Source organism: Mastomys coucha, unplaced genomic scaffold, assembly GCF_008632895.1.
Source record: "Mastomys coucha isolate ucsf_1 unplaced genomic scaffold, UCSF_Mcou_1 pScaffold5, whole genome shotgun sequence".
In the NCBI taxonomy this organism is placed as follows: Eukaryota; Metazoa; Chordata; class Mammalia; order Rodentia; family Muridae; genus Mastomys; species Mastomys coucha.
The window spans coordinates 94,968,426-94,985,937 of NW_022196911.1; the positions used below are offsets into that span (position 1 = coordinate 94,968,426).

The 17,512-nt window shown below is 55.9% G+C and overlaps 1 protein-coding gene and 1 long non-coding RNA gene across 8 annotated transcripts in view; one reads left to right on the forward strand and one right to left on the reverse strand.

The window, feature by feature from the left end:
• Positions 1–17,512, forward strand: part of Rara (retinoic acid receptor alpha) — a 46,370-nt gene that overhangs the window by 9,309 nt on the left and 19,549 nt on the right. Inside the window, exons 1-3 of one of the 6 annotated variants that reach the window (XM_031350888.1) lie at positions 9,983–10,081; positions 11,408–11,484; positions 12,562–13,119. In XM_031350888.1, the coding sequence (XP_031206748.1) occupies positions 12,942–13,119 (178 nt within the window). In that variant the 5' untranslated portion in view covers positions 9,983–10,081; positions 11,408–11,484; positions 12,562–12,941. Of the gene's footprint in view, positions 1–305; positions 537–9,918; positions 10,082–11,354; positions 11,485–12,039; positions 12,222–12,561; positions 13,120–17,512 lie in introns of those variants that run through there. The other 5 variants (XM_031350884.1, XM_031350889.1, XM_031350886.1 and 2 more) reach the window with 5 other exon arrangements.
• LOC116076866 lies at positions 8,922–11,977 on the reverse strand. Of its 2 annotated transcripts, none has more exons than XR_004113114.1 (3): positions 11,842–11,977; positions 11,123–11,466; positions 8,922–9,644 (listed from the first exon to the last, which is right to left on the reverse strand). It is a non-coding gene; the product is annotated as an uncharacterized LOC116076866 (long non-coding RNA). The 2 variants fall into 2 exon arrangements; XR_004113115.1 differs by having other exon boundaries at positions 9,636–9,743.

Below are 17,512 nucleotides of genomic sequence, written 5' to 3' on the forward strand. Positions count from 1 at the left end.
GACTGTGTGTAGGATACCGCACCCTGAGGTTCTTTCTCCGCCGAGTCGTATTTTTATTCTTTTCTCTGAACTTCACACACTCCCCTTCTCGCTCCGAATCTCTTTCTGGCGTGATGAGGGAGGGATTCTCCCAGATTCCCACGGTCCAGCCTCCAGCTGGAAGCGTCTCCTTTAAGACTCGCCCTTCCCTGGGTCTATTAAGGAGAGAGGGGCGGGTGTGAGCCTGAGGGCCCGCCCCCGGCTAGTGATTGGCCCGTGGCATGCAGGGGCGGACCTGCGGCGGGGAAGGGGGGGCTCCCTCCCACCCCAGCTCCATACCCTCCGCCCCCCCAGTCTAGGGCTCCGGGTAAAGTTTCAGCCTCTGCACGTGACTCGCCATGGCCGCTGCCGTCTCCCCGCGCCCCTGAGCTGCGGCCCCCCGGACGGCTCCTCTCCGAGGACCCCACACCCCTGACGCCGGGCAGTGCCGCGGCGCCTCCTTGGGGCAGACCTTGTGCCCGCAGACGCGCAGACGGGTTGCATCCCCTCGCTTCGAGGTAACCTCTCCCCTGGAACCCTGGGGAACCCTTGGCTCTCTCACACATCGGGGGCCCGGTGGCCCGCTCTGAATGGGAGCTGCGGGCGGGGACTGGGTGCCGGGCGGTTTCGACTGGGACCTGGGGTTTCCTGGACTTCCCAGCCTGCCGCTGGCGTGTCGGGGTTGGGGAGCCCCGTCTGCGCCGCGTCTTCGCGCGCACAGCCTTGAGGCTTCTGCGGCCGTCTGCCGCGCCGCGCGTGTCTCCGGCGCTCCAGCCGTGGCGGATCCACTGCTGGGAACTCTCATTTCTCTTCAAACCCAAACCAAACAAAAAGACTTCTTGAAACCTGTTTGGGGAGAGATCAGACGCCCAACGGACTAGCCCCCTCCTACTCTTTCTCCTGTTACCTGAGCTGCCCTGTGGTTTGGGGAGAATCAGCCAGGGGCCCACCCCCACCAGAGGGAACTGGCTGGGGGGGGCGGGGCCCGCTCAGCTGGTGTCTCAGTTGGAGTGTGGGGGAGCCGTCAGAATTGGGTGCGGGAGCCAGAGCAGTTGGGTGAGACGCGCCGGAGTCTTGTGTTACTTGGGGCTTGTGGAAGCCTTTTGGGGTGAGGGAAGGACAGAATAGACTGGCCGACCTTGCCTCGCCGAGGATGTCTGGGATTTAGTGCCACCCACGAGGCTTGGAAGCTGCTAGCCAGATGTGTGTATGTTGGGGGGTGGTTGGCAGATCAGTTTAGCTGTGTCTCCTTTCCCCTCTGGGTACTGCCCTGCTGTCTTACTGTTCGTGGGAAAGGGGGACAGATCCCCCAGTGTGCGAAGCTGGGGGTGGGGGCTAACTCATATGGAAATAGTTTAAAAAGCAACAACAACAAACTCAAGTCTTGAGAAGTTTCTTGCCCTCCCCCCCCATCCTGTCTTGGATAGGATGCCCAGCATGTTGGCATGGAAGGGATGGTACCCCCTGCTCCTTACCTGATGCCAGCTCCCTATGTTGCAGCCAGATTGCTACCTTCTACCTGTGGACCGTGTGTGCATGTATGTGTGGATGTTTTCCAACAGAATTGCTTCCCTTTTGCTCTTTACCCCAACTCTCAGTTCTGCTCTTGATCACCCCATCAGCCTAGGAACGTACTCAGGCTTGTCATCCTTTTTCTTAACAAGGGAAAAATTGGAGCGCGTGGGGGGGGGGGCATTATCCAGTAAGGACTCTGATGTCCTGTGATGAAATTAGGGCTCAGACCCCCAAACTCCTCCAACTCCTCCAACTCCTCCAGGGCTTTGTATGGAGATGAAGTAGGGGAAGGCCCCAGATTGGAGTGGGGGTGGCCTGGAGCTTTGGGGCTTCCCCTAGGAGGGGTGGAGATGAGTCTGGGGGAGGGAGCAAGAAGAGGTTTTGGAGTTATCTATGTAGCTCTTCCTCCTGAGGAATGGGGGGGGGGGGATGTGGAGTCCCAGAGTTTGTGTCTGTGAAAGACAGTACTCTGGGAGGGGCTGGCACATCAGTACTGCCTGGGAGTCTGGGCCACGAAGCAGAGAGGTCAGTGGGGTCAGACTCAAGTAGGCCCTTGGGAGCCTATGATGGTGGATGTGCAGGCACTTGGAAGGGTGTGAACCTGTGGCGTGTGCAGAAGACGGACATTGCAGGAGCTGGTGGCAGTTCTGAGAAGCCCCTGGGCTGGGCCTGGCCTGCCACAGCTCTGATTCTCTCTCTCTCCTCTGACCCTGAATGCACCTGCTGCCACCCTGGGATCCCTCTCTGGTTCACCTCCTACTCCTAACCATGTGGCAACCTGGCAGGAAGCTAGCTGTAGCTCATCCTGATCACCCCTGTGCCGCCTCCGGTGGGCACAGTCACCCACACACGCCATGACGCTGTTCCTGTCAGCCTGTCTAGTGAGGGGGTGAGGACACTGAATGGCCTTCAGGTCTGCTTGGGGGACACTGACACAGACGCTTCCGTTAACCATTTGCTCTCTGAAGCTGGCCTCTTGTCTCCTGGGACTTTTCTGACCAGGTGACTCTGCTCAAAAACTCTTGAGGTTTTTAGATGGATGGTCTTCAGAGTCAGGTGACATGCGGGCAGGGCTCGGTATAGCCTTAATGCCTAGATCCCTGTCCCCTGGGATGCCTGAGCGGAGGAGGACCCCTTCTCCGTTGGAGGGGCCACGGTGAGCTGAGCCCTCCGTAGGGTCTGCTGGGGAGCACTGCCTGGGATGTAGGGTGATGGGTGGCTGAGGAAGGTAATCCTATCCCTTTGACAAGTTAAGTACAATAATTCACTCCCAGCACCCCACCCCTGTCTGGTGGTGGTGGTGGTAGTTTTAGGAGTGTGGGAAGCTGTGGCAAGAGCCTCTGGCAAGATGACCAAGGTTGTCTTGACTTACCAAGTCTTGGGAAAGAAGCATAGCGACTGATACCCCCAGCTTGCAGAGGCGTTGGCTACACATCCTTAGCTGACGCCTGCTGTCTTTCCCTCCACCCTCCTGCTGCTGTCTGGAGCCCACACGGCTTTCTGTGGGAGGTGGGGGCAGGGCAGGGTCTGGATCTCCTTGTGTGTCTAAGGAGGTGTTCTGGGTATCGGCGAGATGGGTTGAGGGTGTTCTGGGTGTCCCTGCAGGGTGGGCGGCATGTGGGGACCTGGCCCAGAGTGTGAGAATATGTCAGTGTGGGTGTGTGTGTGTCCCTAGTCTGGTTTGGGTGTGGGTGTCTCTTGCTTCGTCTGGCTCTTGTCTGGCTCTTGCCTCCCTCTCTGGTCCTCACACCCCTCCTTGGATCTCCCCCCCACCCCACCCCCAAAGCCGGGACCGCCTGCCTTCTCCTCTCTCTGCAACTGGAACCTCCCTTGCCTGTTCCAGGAATTTAGTAAGGAGGAGGAAGAGGCAGGCAGGCAGGCAGGCAGGCAGGCAGACAGACCTCCCACACTCTAGTCCGCCCGCCGGCCTGGTGCCCGCCAGCCTGCCATCCTAGGGAGGATGAAATAGGTGTTGTAGGTTTTGCCTGGCTTCCCTGCTTCCTCCATCACTTAAGGGCTGCCTCCTGCAGAGGTCCTGAGAGACTGCCCTGAGATACCTCCTTCCATTTAGCATCTGCCCCAAAAGCCCCCTGCTGGACCTCCAGGCTCCCAGGAGCTGATGGGGGGGATTAGGCTGCTGCCAGCCTGACCAGCACCTGTTGCCAACCCCAGCCTTGTAACTGGAGCTGGCCAGTGAGGGGCTGCAAAATGACAGGTGGAATTTCTGCAGCCAGCCCCCAACCTCCACTGGATATGCCTTTCTGGTTGGAACTAGGAAAGCCCATTCCCCCCCACTCTCACCCCCCACCCCTGCCTCTCCACGTCAACCTAATGGAGTCTTGATGTTCCCATCCTGCCTGAGGGGACCCCTTTACCCTATCATTGGCTGCTGTAGAGTTAGGCAGCCCTTCCTCAAGTTCTTAGAGCTCTGCTGCCTTGACAGGGTCCTCTCTCTCTCTCTCTTTCTCTCTCTCTCTCTCTCTCTCTCTCTCTCTGTGTGTGTGTGTACATGGGGGGCAGATGGGGTGGTTCTCTTAATGTTTTAATTGCATAAAAACTGGGAGCTCAGCTCTCGGCCGGTGGGGAGTCTGGGGCTGGCTGGCCGCCCGGTTTGAGCTAAATATAGCCTGGGACATCTGCAGAGAAGGGGAGGGGAGTGGAGGGAGGTTCCATTCCCTCACCTCAGCCAAGGTGCCCTCGTCTGGGCGGGCACCTTGGAGCAGGGAGCGGGGATTCCTCAGCACAAAGGGCAGGGGAGTGGTGGGAGGGGCTGGGCCTGCTTGGAGCCCGGCAGCAAACCAAAATGAACCCATAGGCTCAGGATAGGACCCATGTCGGTACTTGGGGTACTGGTTAGGTCCTCTGGTCCTGGCTCCCTCTTTCCAAAAAAGTTGTCTAAGGTCAGGCAGCCTCAGTGTGTCCCGGTGACCTACTCATTGTGTGCCTGTGAGTAGATGCCTATTAGATGGCCCCTCCCGGCCCCTCCCGGCCCCACCCCCTGGAGCATCTGCCCCTTGGGCTGAACTGCAGGTCCCCAGCCCTTCTGTCCCTTGCCCCACAGTGAAACCTTCAGTCCAGGAATCGAGACTTGAGAAGGGGAAGCTGTGGCATGGAGTTCTCTGATCTCCAGTCACGGCAGGAAGTGGAGAGGAGGGGGGGATGAGGGGGGGTAACCTTGAGTGGCAGGTGGAGAAGGAGGGCCCCGTGAGCCCTGTATGAACTGACCGTGCACATAGTGGTGGAGAGTGGCCACCCTCCTAGCTGATCCCTCTTCTCTCTAGCACCAGGGAGGGGAATGTTGGGGGACGACAGCTGATTCCCCAAGGGCTGCAAACTCTCTTGCCAGCACCCCCTTAACAGCAAGGGGGGAAAAAAAACGTCTTCCTGTCACGTGCTCATCACTTCCTGTCCCACTGTGGTTCCTGGGATGTTTGTTGTTGGTTGCCATGGTGATGGCCGCCGTAGGCACTACCCCTGGTTTTTGTGGGGAGGGACCTGCCCCTCCCCTCAAGGCCCACAATTGGGAGGGGGGCACTTGGGAGGCCTGACTAGGGGGCCCTTTTAAGCTGAGTCTGTGTGTGTGTGGTCTCTGACGACTCAGGTCCCTTAGGGCCCTCAGACTTCTGTCTGTGGGAAGGAGTCACAGCCACCTACTCAGACTGTGTTGGGAAGACTGGCTTGTGGCCATGACTGTGTGAGACTGATTCAGGAGCCCCATCCCCTCAGTCTGGGTCCTTCTGCCTCTGCAGACCTCACTTCATAGACCCTTGCCTTCCTCTCGCTTCTTCCTTCCTTCCTCCCTGGGGCGTTTGTGGCTTCTTGGGATCCAAGCTGGAAAATACAGGACTCTGGGCCACTGGGTCCTGGTATTTTTTTGGTGGGGAGACAGTGAACTGTGCAGCCAGTTGGCTCTCCTACACACTGCCGCATGAGCCTCTCTCTGACTCGGCAAGCCCTGCTCTTCAGGGAAAGCCCAGGGGTTCAGTGACCAGATTTTCCCACCTGATGTGGGCTTCTCTGCTTGCTAGGGATGGAGAAGGGATGAGATTCCCTGATTCTCGATGGACTGGGGGGTGGGGGCTCTCTGTAGAGTAGGAAGTTCCCTCCTGGGGGGTCCTAGGGTGTGGGGTTGTGGGGCAGGGAACAGTCTGACTCAGACCTGGTCTGGGGTCAGAGCCAAAAGGATATCCTGAGGTAGGAGGGGGGTGTTCCTGGCTTCCCTGAAGCTTGGGTCCCCAGAGAGGGATGATGGGAGGGGACTGGTAGCATCTAGTTCTATTGGCACTGTGCCCTAGGATTCAGAGTGTAGCAGGCTGGGGTTGGGGCTGGACTGAGGCAATGAGTGGGCACTGGTGGAGCCCACCCCTACTTGCTGTTGGTCTGTCTGCTTCTCCCCACCCCCCCCACACACTGCTTCTCCACTCACCGCCACCCTCCCTCTCTCCTCTCTCTCTCTCTCTCTTTCTTTCTCTCTCTCTCTCTCTCTCACACACACACACACACACACACACACACTGCTTCTCCACTCATCCCTCCCTCCCCTAATTATGACTGAATTGTGTGTCTTGCAAGGCGGAGAGGAGGTGGGGGGGCAGCTGCCAAGGTGAGGGTGGGGAAAGCCCCGTGCCAGGCTGGGCGTGCACATAGGTGATTTCCAAGCTGGGGGGTCCCCTTTGTGCCCCTTTGGTCCCCTATAGATAGAGTTACTGTTGTACCGTCCACACACTCCTGTGGTCTGGCTGTGACCAAGGCAGGCTCATTTCTTCCTCTTCCTGTTTTCTTCCTTCCCCATGGGTTGGCCCCCTTCTTCCTGTAGGCCTGGGCTGCCCCCTGGCCTTTCACCTACTCTCTGTTTCCATGGAAGACCCAGTTTCAGCCCTAGTTCTGGATGAGCCCCTCAGCTACCCTGGGCATGGGAATTCCTGAATGAATGAATGAATGAATGAATGAATGAGTGTGTACCTCAGGTGGGGTATGGGGCAGAGCCCCTACCCCTTTTCCTTGTACCCAGCTTGTTCTGGGCTTCTATCATCTGATTGATCTTCATGCTTGTTAGTCATTCCCAGCTGACATGTGGCCTCTGAAAGCTGGGGCAGATTTGGGGTTTTGTGAGGTATAAGTTTGGAGATGTATCAGAGCCATTCTTGTGGGATGAGGTGCTGGATCTTAAAAGCTGTTGGCAGCGTTGGCACACAGCAGCAAGACACTTTTTGTTTTTACCTTGCTGAACCCCGGGGAGAACATGCTCAGGGCCTGGCTTCACACTCTGGGAGTGTGCTTACCAGCCAGGCCTAGCTGTAGAGACTCCTACAGGCAGTGTGTAGGGCTGGCTGCTGGGAAAGACAGGACCCTTCGGGCTTGCTCCTGTCCTGCCTTTGATAGTCTTTCCCTCAGTGAGGATGAACTTGCCTCTGAGGAGGACAGTGAGAGCTATGACTGGGAGGGGGAACCCTTGGAGAAAAAGAGAGTTATGGTCGCAACTACTTCCCAGCCTGGTCTGCAGATGAAGCTGAGGGGAGGGGAGGGGAGAGGTTGTGGCTTTCTGTGTACACGTATTTTTCCTGGAAAGCTTATAAATAGTTCTAGCCCACTGTTCTGGTTTGAAATCCGTCCTATCCTGCCCTGCCCTGTCCCTGCCTGACCAGCTCAACTAACTCCAGGGAGGGTAGGGGATCCAAAGGATGAAGGGCTCTCTCTCTGGCAGGGCTGGAGGCCCTCCCACCCAAGTTAAGTTTGAGCTCTGAGTCTCATTTGCATATGATTCATTAATTGTCTAGAATGCTTAGGAAACTCCCCGTCTACCCTTTTTTTTTTTTTTTTTTTTTTAAAGCTCTTCTTCAGTCTTTGCCCCTTCAGAAAGAACTGCTTGGGCCTGGGTATGGCACTTGTTTGGTGAAATGCTTGCCCAACATGCACAAAGCCCTGTGTTTGAAGCCGCAGGCAGCACCAGGTAAACCTGTCCTGGTGATCCATGCCTACCACCCCAGGATTCTGGGAGTAGAGGCCAGAGAAACAGAACCGTGAGGTCATCAGCTAGTGTGAGGCCAGCATGGGCAGCAGACCCCCGTGTCAGAAACTAAAAACAGAGGGAACAACTTGACTTCTGTCTCCGGAGAAACCCATGTCTTGAAGGAGCAGAGTGGAGAGGGTGAAGCTGGAGGCTGGAGGCGCTCAGCTAGGTTTGGGGGCCTCTAACTTCTCTCTCCCCAGTACGTGGGGAGGAAATGGCCTATTTCTCTTCCCCTTCTCCCCTCCCCAAATCCCAAAGATTTCCCTTTTTTGGTTTGTGAAATGCAAGAAGGGAGTTTGGGAAAGGGTTGTGGTCAGGCCTCTGCCCACACCCGATATCCCTTTCCTCCTAACCCTCCCCTCCGTCTGGGAGGAAGCAGATCCAGAAAAATGGGTAATGTTCCCTGCTAGCCCTGTCCACAGAGGCTGGCTCTGGTTGGGGGCCAGAGAGAAGCCAAAGGGCCCAGGGACCCCAAGTGATAGAGAGATGGGGGAGGGGGAGACTTAAGTGCCTTGGCCGTGCCAGGCAGTGCTAGGTGCTTCTAAGGGAGCCGGTTCACAGGCAAGTAAACATGCTTAGAGAGGTTAAGCCACTTGCCTAAGGTCACCCAGAGTGGCAGAGCTGAGATTTGACCCTTCAGACCTCCGGGTTTTTCTCTCCCATCTTCCTGGCTGCCGCACGAAGCTCTCACTTTTTTTTGGAGGGGGGAGGGAGATGGGGTTTGTTTGGTTGGTTCTACAGTGGGAAACTCTGGAGTGGTGTGCATAAGGGATGTGTGTGTGTGTGTGTATGTGTGAAGATGGCAAGGGATCCTGATAACTTTGAGGGATTAAAGGACCTAGTAAGGAGGGGGTGCATGGCCGGTGACAGGCCTCCCACCCCTTTTTTTCTGCTCGGCTCAGTGGATTGGAGGTGCAGGCCTGTGGTTTTCTCTCTCAGGGCAGGGTGCCTGTGAACAGTGGAGGTTGCTGGCAGAGGGTGGAGGCTCTCTGTGGGTAGCTTGTTTTCCCTCTTCGGTGGTGCTAGTTTAAATTCTCTTGCCTGGGTACAAGGGGCCAGGTCCCAAGCATCTCTGTGAGGGTCATGGCTCCCAAAGGACCTTCAAAGCTCCGCCCCGATCATCTTTGCCCTTGCCTATCCCGCTTCCCTGGTCAGCCTGGCCCTTGGCCCATTTCTGTGACCTTTGTCCCTGCCCTCACTGGAGAGCCGTGCCTCCCCACTCAGGGAGCTGAACAACCTTGTACTGAAGTTTGGGCCCAGCTGGGTTAGGTTACTTGAGGATCTGATGGCCTTCCACACTCTCCCCTGGAGGTGTGTGTGTGTGTAGGGGGGGGTGCTGGTAGCTTGAAGCCTGATCCAGTTTTAACCATTTCAGGGAGAGATTTGAGGCATGTTTTAAGGGTAGATATCAGTCTTCTCCTTAGGCAAGAGGATTCTAGAATGTGAAAGACTGGGTCTCGAAAAGTCCAAGCTAAGTATCACCCATTTACCCCCAAAGCAAGGTCAGGATGCCTGGGGTTTGGAGTGAGTGGCTTGCTGGCTTCAGCCCCGGCTCTGGTTGGCCTCTCTTTGGTCAGCCGCTTCCTGGGCCTCACCTGTAGGCAGGTAAGCTTCTGTGCAGACTTGAATCCACCAGAGGGTGGGGGAGTCCTGGTACACTTTGGTATTGGAGGCCGAAGCATAGGGGATGGCTCACAGAGAGGACCTTGAAGCATCTCCTAGTAGGAGAAGTAGGTCCAGGGATAATGTAGGCTGGGTGGGGGCTGGGAACAAAACATGGACTTTGGGATACTGTACAGGGACAGTTGTCTACCTCCTCAGAGTGTGTACAGCCCGTGCACACAGGTCCTGAACTGTCCTTTATTGTGTGGTCCGGCCCTGGTGTGGTGAAACGCTATCCCCAGGTTGCCGCTGCTCAAATGCATGCCTGGGCACAGATTAGGGCAACAGGTGTGATCTTGCACAGCCAGATGCTTTCTGTTGGCGGGCACGGGTGAGTTTCTCTGCAAGTGTGTGCCGTATCTGTACAAGGATCCAAGCGTAGACACTGGTTGATGAGGTCAGCCAGCCTTCCTTATGCCTGCCTTTTCAGCTCTTGTTCCTGTTAAATAGAATCTCATAAGAGACTGGGGTCAGAGGCAGCTGGCTCTGTCGGTACCCCTTCACCTCCCCGTTTGTTTCTCTGGCATGAGTCATCAGCCTGTGAAGGGAAGGAGAGGCCTCATTCAGGACTGAGGCCCAGTGGTTGCTGTGCCGAATTCCAGTAGAGATCCTGGTCTTTAACATAGCTTAGATTTCACTCCAGAGGCAGCTGTTGCTTCTGCTACCTGCTGGCCACTACCTGCCCCCCTTTCTCTCTGCCTTCCTCAGTTGACAGAGAAGACACAGGCTGGGACAGTCGACAGAGGACACAGTGCTCTTCCACAAGGGCCTTGGCAAGAACTCCCCCATCCTCAACCTGGTCCCCAGCCAAATGCTGGTTATATATGCATCCCCCAGTCTCTAGGCTTAAGCCCGGAGCTTGGAGCTTGGAACCTGGTATGTCCTAAATTTGGGATGTAGGGATGGAAGGAGAATGTTGGAAAGGGACAATTCTTTAGCTCTCCGCCCCCCCCAATCTTCCCTCCCTCCTTCCTAAGAGTTTTGCGAGATATTAACTCAATAAAGCATACAGTCTTTTTTTTTTTTTTTCTTTTTTGGTTTTCCGAGACAGGGTTTCTCTGTATAGCCCTGGCTGTCCTGGAACTCACTCTGTAGACCAGGCTGGCCTCGAACTCAGAAATCTGCCTGCCTCTGCCTCCCAAGTGCTGGGATCAAAGGTGTGCACCACCACAGCTGGGCTAAAGCATAGAGTCTTAAGTCCAGCATGGCTGGTATAATTTCAGTGCCTTGGAGGTTGTGGCAGAGGGAATGGCAGCCCGAATGATTTAGTATCGGGAGACCTTTCTCAAAAAGAAGCCAGAAAGACAAACAGTGTACAGCTGCATTGGTTTCATGCACTCGGAATCATGCAGCCACTGTCGATTTTAAGACACCATTTTTGCCACCCCAGAGCTCCCTCCCATACCCTGAGCAGCTACTTCTCATTTCCCTCACATTCACACCCCAGTTCCTAGTAACCACAAATCTATGCATGCAGATCTGCTTCTCCTGGACGTTCTTAGAAATCGAATCATGCAACATACGGTCTTTGGGAACTCTGCTGCTCTCAGGGCTGGGCCATGTTATTGTGTCAGCCCCCCCTCCCCCTTCTCTCTCTCTGGTACAGAAAGAGTCTAGTGTCCTGGGTATCTGACATTTTGTTATGTTTCCCACTGATAGACATTTGGGTTAGTTTCACTGCCTGGTCACAATTGGTGCTCCTGCTCTGAACATTTACACACAAGCATTCTTGTGCTTGACTGTCATGGTCTTGTTTCCTGGGTGGACCCCAAAGGGTGGACGTGCCCTGTGCCCTAGCGCCATGTTTAAGTTTTTGGGGAACCGCCCAGGTGTTCTACAAATCCGTTGTAGTGTTTTGACACTTCCACCAGCAGTGTGTGGATTCATTCCTACATATTCCCAGCCAGTACTTCCTACCTGGTTTGTATGTGTGCACAAGTGCATGCGCGGATGTGTGGAGACCAGACACTGGTACTGGGTGTCTTTTGAGCTAGTGTCTCTGAGCTCACTGGAGCTCACTGAGTTAGTTTGGCTCGCCAGCAAACCTCAGGGATCCTCCTGGCTTTGCCTCTCCAGCACTGAGATTACGGGTGTGTGCCACTGTGCCTTTTTCCAGGGTTGCTGGGTATCCAAAATTAGGCCCCGTTATTTTTGTAGCAAGTTGTTTACCAACAGAACCAAATCCCTAGCGTCTGTCAGCAGGCCAGTCACAGTCCACAGCCGAGCGTGTGGACATTCGAGAACATTCCTGGGAACAGCACCTGGCAGATCAGAAGGAAGTAAGAGCTGGTTTTGATTGGCTGTGATTATTTTTGCGATTCCTCTGTCAGTCTGTCTGTCCATCCTCCTAGCCACCCACCCACACACATACACATATTCCTGTCCCTGGTATGTATGTATGTCTAATCTATACTCAAACAGGCTTGAAAGAGGCTTAGCTCTCTTTCTCCTTTTTCCTCTGTGCTCTGCCTCTGCCTATCAGGCTGGGTCAGGGAATCTGTGGGTCACAGCTGTGTACCTACCCCAAGGTGTTCCCCGTGTATACCCCCTGGCCTCAGGCTGCTCAAATACAGAATGGATCTGTGTATATACACTGGTGAGGGGAGCAGCTGGTCTTGTGTCTTGTGTCCACTTACCAGCCCATCCTATGTGTCGCTTTTACAGATGGAAGTCCAGTGAAATCTGAACTTAACTCTCTCTTGCTGGGGACTTCTATCCTGGGCAAGCCTTGTCTTCCTGACATTGGCTTTTCCCAGAGTCACCTGTACTATTCTGTATTGGAGATGTTGCCTAGGAGACCTGGAGATCTACTTCCCTGAATGCATGGAATTGGGCCCCCTTCTTATGGGAGGGGCAGACTGATGGGATGCTAGAGGTTTGGGGGGGGGGGGAAGTGGTGTAAGAGAGGGCCCCCCTGTAGCTTAGGAGTCATTTTTCTGAGAAGTGCCAACGCTTTAGGGAAGCGGCTTTTCCCCCCCTCCCTGCCAGCACACGTTCCTCTGTATCTTGACCTCAGGTAACCCACACTGGGGGAAGGAGAGCCAGCTGCCTGCCTCAGCTGCAGGCATCTTTGGGGTTACACCATGGACCCTTTCCCGAGTATTGTGGGTGAGAGGCTGTCCTGTACTTTGAAAGGTCCTGTCCCCATATTCCCAGCCTGGCAGTACTGTCCTGCCATCCTTAGCAGTGTCAGGGCTCTGGTCCTAGGCTGGCCCTGCCAGCCAGGCATGGTGCCAGGTGTCTACTCAGCTGGGTGCCACAGGAAAATCTCTGGCCGCCCAGGTTGGGGAGCACCGTGGGGAATCCCCGTGTGCCCGCTCAGTGCCCACTTACCTGTGTCTTTCCTTTTTCTGCAGCACCACAGGACATGCCTCCCCCCAGCCGCCTACCTGGGGCCCTTCTGGGAGTGGCATCCTTTTTGATACCCTGAAGACCAGCTCCGGACCTTCCTACAACTTAAGTGTCAGCTCCCAGGGCTGCTTAACCAAAGGACGGACTCTTTGGACATCCCCCCAATCCACCTGGCCCCCACCCTGGCTAGGGAGGGGGATCCAGAAGACTGAAGTTGACTAATTTGGGACTTGCAGCTCCAGGGACAGAAGGGGGTGGGGGTGGGCCGACCACCCAAACCCCCTCTGGGCCCAGGCCCCATGCCCCGAGGAAGAGAGACTGCGTGAAGCCCCTCACAGCCGCCTGCCATACTGTTTGCCTGCGCTTCTGACTGTGGCCGCTTGGCATGGCCAGCAATAGCAGTTCCTGCCCAACACCTGGGGGCGGGCACCTCAATGGGTACCCGGTACCCCCCTACGCCTTCTTCTTCCCCCCTATGCTGGGTGGACTCTCTCCACCGGGTGCTCTCACCAGCCTCCAGCACCAGCTTCCAGTTAGTGGTTACAGCACACCATCCCCAGCCAGTAAGTCTCTGTGTGGGGACGCTTTGGGGGGGAGGGAGTGTGGCGGGTGGCCGGCCTCTGGATTTGGGTTCCTGGCCACATCTGTTCTGCTGGAGACATGATGAGTGGCAAGGTCTTTTCTAGACCAGGGTGACCATTGTGTGGTGGTGGGTGGGGGGGTGGGGGTAGGACTCGAAGATGATCCGTTTGATACTGGAGGTAGAGGAGAGGTGAAACCATTTTGTTTTCTTCCTGTGTTGTTGTCCCCCTTTGTCTCTGTGTCCCTGGTGCTATGCTATTGAGTGCCTTATAAATAGCTCTGAGGAGGAATGGATGCAGAAGCAGAGGTGGGTAAACAAACCTCTCAACGTTTGGTGGAAATGACACAGTGAGAACAAACCCCCACCTCCATTCCCCCAGCCCCCCCTTCCAGTACTCTGAGGGAGAGAGGGCTTCAAGAGACAGTCCAGGGCAGCTCAGCACAGCTGGGGCCCTTGCTCCCCGCTGCCAACTCCCCCGCCCCAGAAGGACAGGGAAGGACTCCGTGGGGGCTTTCTGCCTGGACTCTGGCCTTGGACACATGCACAGGCTTGGCAGGGCCCATGTTTTCTGCCTCTACCCTCTGCCATGAGGGTCACTCGTTGGCTGGGTGGGGGTCTCAGTGCCCTTCCCTAGCTGGCCAAGCCAGGTAGTGGGAGGTGGCGGTGGCTATGGCCAGCTGGCAAAGTCCAGGCTCGGGGCCTGCCAGGCCACTTACAGTAACTCTGGCCCCCAGGGCCCAGCTGGGCTCCAGGCCAGAGCCTTGGAGGAGGGATCTGGGCCTGGCCTGGGGCTGGAGGGAGTGGAAGCAGCAAAGCCGGCCATGGCTGGCTGGCTGGCCGGCCGGCTGGTCAGCTGCTGACCTGGGAAACGTGTCCCACCTCTCCTGGTTGGCAGGGACACAGCACCCTGCCTGGCACCCACTGCCCCTCCCATTGGCAAGCTGCCTGGCACCACTGCCCCGTGTGCCCGGCTGGGCTGGGTCAGTGCCCCCTTCTTGGTGTGGGGGCAGCGCTCTCTCCCCGGAGCCAGGGAGTCTCTTTGTCCCTGGGGCAGGCTCTGGCTGGGCGCCTTACTGCCCACAACTGGCTGTCTTCCCACAGCCTCCATTGCTTCCTGGATCGCCTCCTTTGGCTTTGTCGCAGCCCCTCTCCTTTCCAGGCCCCACCAGCGTTCAGGAGCAGGTAGTCTATGCCCATGCACCTTTAAGGCTTCAGTCCTTTATGCCGTGTAGGGCTAGGAACTGGACAAGGGCTACCTCAGTTTCCCCCTCAGTTTCCTTAAGCCTCCATCTTTTATTTCTGCCTTTTCTTCTCTCCACCTTACTGTGGCAGAGTCTGAGAATCCCCACTGTGTTTTGGTTTCCTAGTCTGTGCTAATGAGGAGAACCAACCCCTGGGGCTCAGAGTTGTTGGGGATTGGGCAAGTCCTCCTATGTAAAAGTGCTCCCTGCATTTGAAGGGAGCAAGAGCTCACTTTGTCTGTCGATTCTCCCAGGAGCTGGGAGAGTCATACTTTCTTTCAGGGTGGAGTTTTTAAGACAGAAAGGAAACCCGACAGTGGTGGATGCCTTCCACCCAGGAGGCAGAGGCAGGTAGAGCTCTGAGTTCGAGGCCAGCCTGGTCTACAGAGTGAGTTCCAGGACAGCCAAGGCTACACAGAAGACACCCTGTCTTGAAAAAAAACAGAACAAAACAAAAACAAACCAAAGAGGAGAGAGGAAGAAGGGAGCTAGGGAGTCCCACAAGCTGGTATCTATAGGGACCACTCGTGTTTGCCCAGGTGACGTCACAGATGAACCCGACTCACTGGAAGGCTGCAGGGGATTTAGGATCTGACCCCTGTGAGAGAAAAAAGCAAATTCTCTGCCCTCCCCGAGTGTTGCAAGCTCCTTCCTCTTTCTTAGAGGTGGGTGGGGCGAGCCCCCATCCTGGTAACCTACTCTTAGGGCGGGGTGCCCAGATTTCGGGGGCAAATGGTAGCCTTCTTTGGCTTTCTCCACCCAGGTTAGGCAATGCCCTCTTCCTGCCCCCCCCACCCCATGAGCCTGTGGGTTTCCCACCCCTCCCCCTCTCCTAGTAAACAACAACAGTCTCTTCCTCCCTACTCCCCAGCCTCTTGAGCACCTTCTAGGACCAGGGACCAAGAGGCCTTGGGTCTGAGGCCACCCCCCTCCTGCCGTGCTCCTGGTACCTGGAAACTGGCTAAAAGGGTTACAGCTTGAGTCTCCCTTAGTCTTTGGGACTAGAATGGGTCGGGTAGTTCCTGGATGTGAGAAGCAGGGGCTTCTCTTCCATCTCTGCTTGCAGCAATGGTGCTCTGCCCTGGCAACCCTAGGCTCCCTGCCCCAGTTCCACACCACATAGCTGCGGAGATGGCCTCCCCTTGCTGGGCCTCTTACAAGGTTGTCCCTTAGGTGTGTTGTGTGTACTCTTCAGAGAGCAGGTGACCTGTGGGAGGGTCCAAGGCCCCTCCAGGTCACTGTGGGGAGAGCTAGGTATTGTCCTCCCGGGAGTCTCCTAGGGAACCAGGGTGGAGGCCCCAGAGATAGCACAAGACTCCTGTCCCTTTGGTGCTTGGCCCAAAGGCCTGTTTACTGTGGAGGTTTGGTTTTCTCTGAGCAGTGTGAGGAGGGTCAGGGTTGTGTGTTCTTTGGGAGGAGGGGGTCAGGGCTGAGTAGGCTGAGAAGGGGGTGTTTAATGGCTTGTGTATACTGGGTGAAACCAGTGTGTTTGCAGAGAATCAAATCCAGAGCTGGGCAGGGGAATGTCAGCTTATACGGTGGAGCTGTGGGGTAGGGCTGGGAGGTGGGCAGACCTGCTTTAGGGCAGGAGTGTCCTGGTGTGAGGGCTTCAGAGGGTGTGTGACCTTCATAATGCACTGGGGGAAAGAAGAGTTCTATCTCTAATGTGTGTGTGTGTGTGTGTGTGTGTGTGTGTGTGTGTTTGTGTTTCCTGGCCTGGGGGGGGCGGGCCGAGGGGTGAACCTTGTTGGTTTATACACCCTTGGAGTTCCTTGGGCTTCAAGGTTTAAAGACATAGACACCTGTGTCACTTATGTGTTGATCTCTTGGCATTGTTTCCTGCTCGGTAACACAGGGACATTACCAGATACCTAAGAGGGCCAAGTTAGGCGAGCTCATCCCAGAGGGCACTTGGTGTGTGCCTGGCATGTGACCCAGTAGAAATGGGAGGTTGCTGAGCACCTACTGTGGGGTCGGGACATTAGCTGCGCCTTAAAAAAAAAAAAAAAAACCCTTCATCTGGACTCTTTCAGTAGGGTCACCTTGTACTCATGTATAGAGGAGCGAGGGCAGAGGAAGAGACGCCAGAGCACAGCAGAACTATCTTGGGAGCCGGAAAGTGGGCCTGTTGCCTGCCATCCATATAGGTGGCCATAGGAGGAAACTGTGGGGGACATTCTGGGGCCTCACCACCTTTGTGGAACCTTGTCCTGGTTGCTGGAGAGACCCTGCCTCTCTCTGACTTCCCCCAGTAGGGGGCGCAGGGAAAGTCACCCCTCCCTCCGCCCTTCACCCCCACGCTCTTCTCTGTGTTGGAGTTGGAGACTGGAAAGATAAGAGGCCCGGGGAAGATCTCCATCCTGTCTTCGAAGCCGTGGACACAATCTGTCCACACCCCCACCCAACCCTACTCTGCCCTCTTGCAGCCTGTGAGCTTGCAGAACTCAGCAGCCACCACCACCTCCTCCCATCCCCGACAGACTCTGAAAGGAACAGAGTGTAAAAGCCATAGTTGTTATTCATATTTTGTTGCAGTTTCTGAAGTGGGGGGCAGGGAAGTTGGAAGCAATCAATAGAGGAGTTAGGACAGGAACCTAAAAGGGTGGCAACAGATTTTCCTTCTACATGTTGGCTGGGTACGGTCCCCTCCCCCGCCCTGTCTCTGGAGCCCAGGCCTAGGGGAACCTGGGAAGGAGGCCTAGAGGAAGGAGGGAGGGGGTGTGCCTGTCTCTTCATCCCTTGCTCTGCTACTTCCTGGGGTTTGCAGACTTAAACATTCTCCCTTGCTTGTCCTCTCCCCCGACACAATAGGAAGGACAATCTTGAGGAGGCGGATACTGCCTCCCTGTGCCTTTCCTGGGGTCCCAAATGCTGAGTCAGCCAAAAGACCCTCACAGGGGGTTTTTCGTTGAAAATAGAGTCCCTCACTATTTATCTATCGTCCAGGAGGGATAAATGTACAGGCTCTCTCAGGGTAGGATTCCAGCACAGATTGGGGGAGGGGACACAGGGAAGGAAGCCTGTCTTCCTCTTAGGCCAGTCAGGGCCTCAGGCATTGTATCCACCTCTTGCCAAGGGATGTGCACCACGGGGCTGTGCCGGTGCAGCCTTTGTTATGTGTGTTGGGAGTGT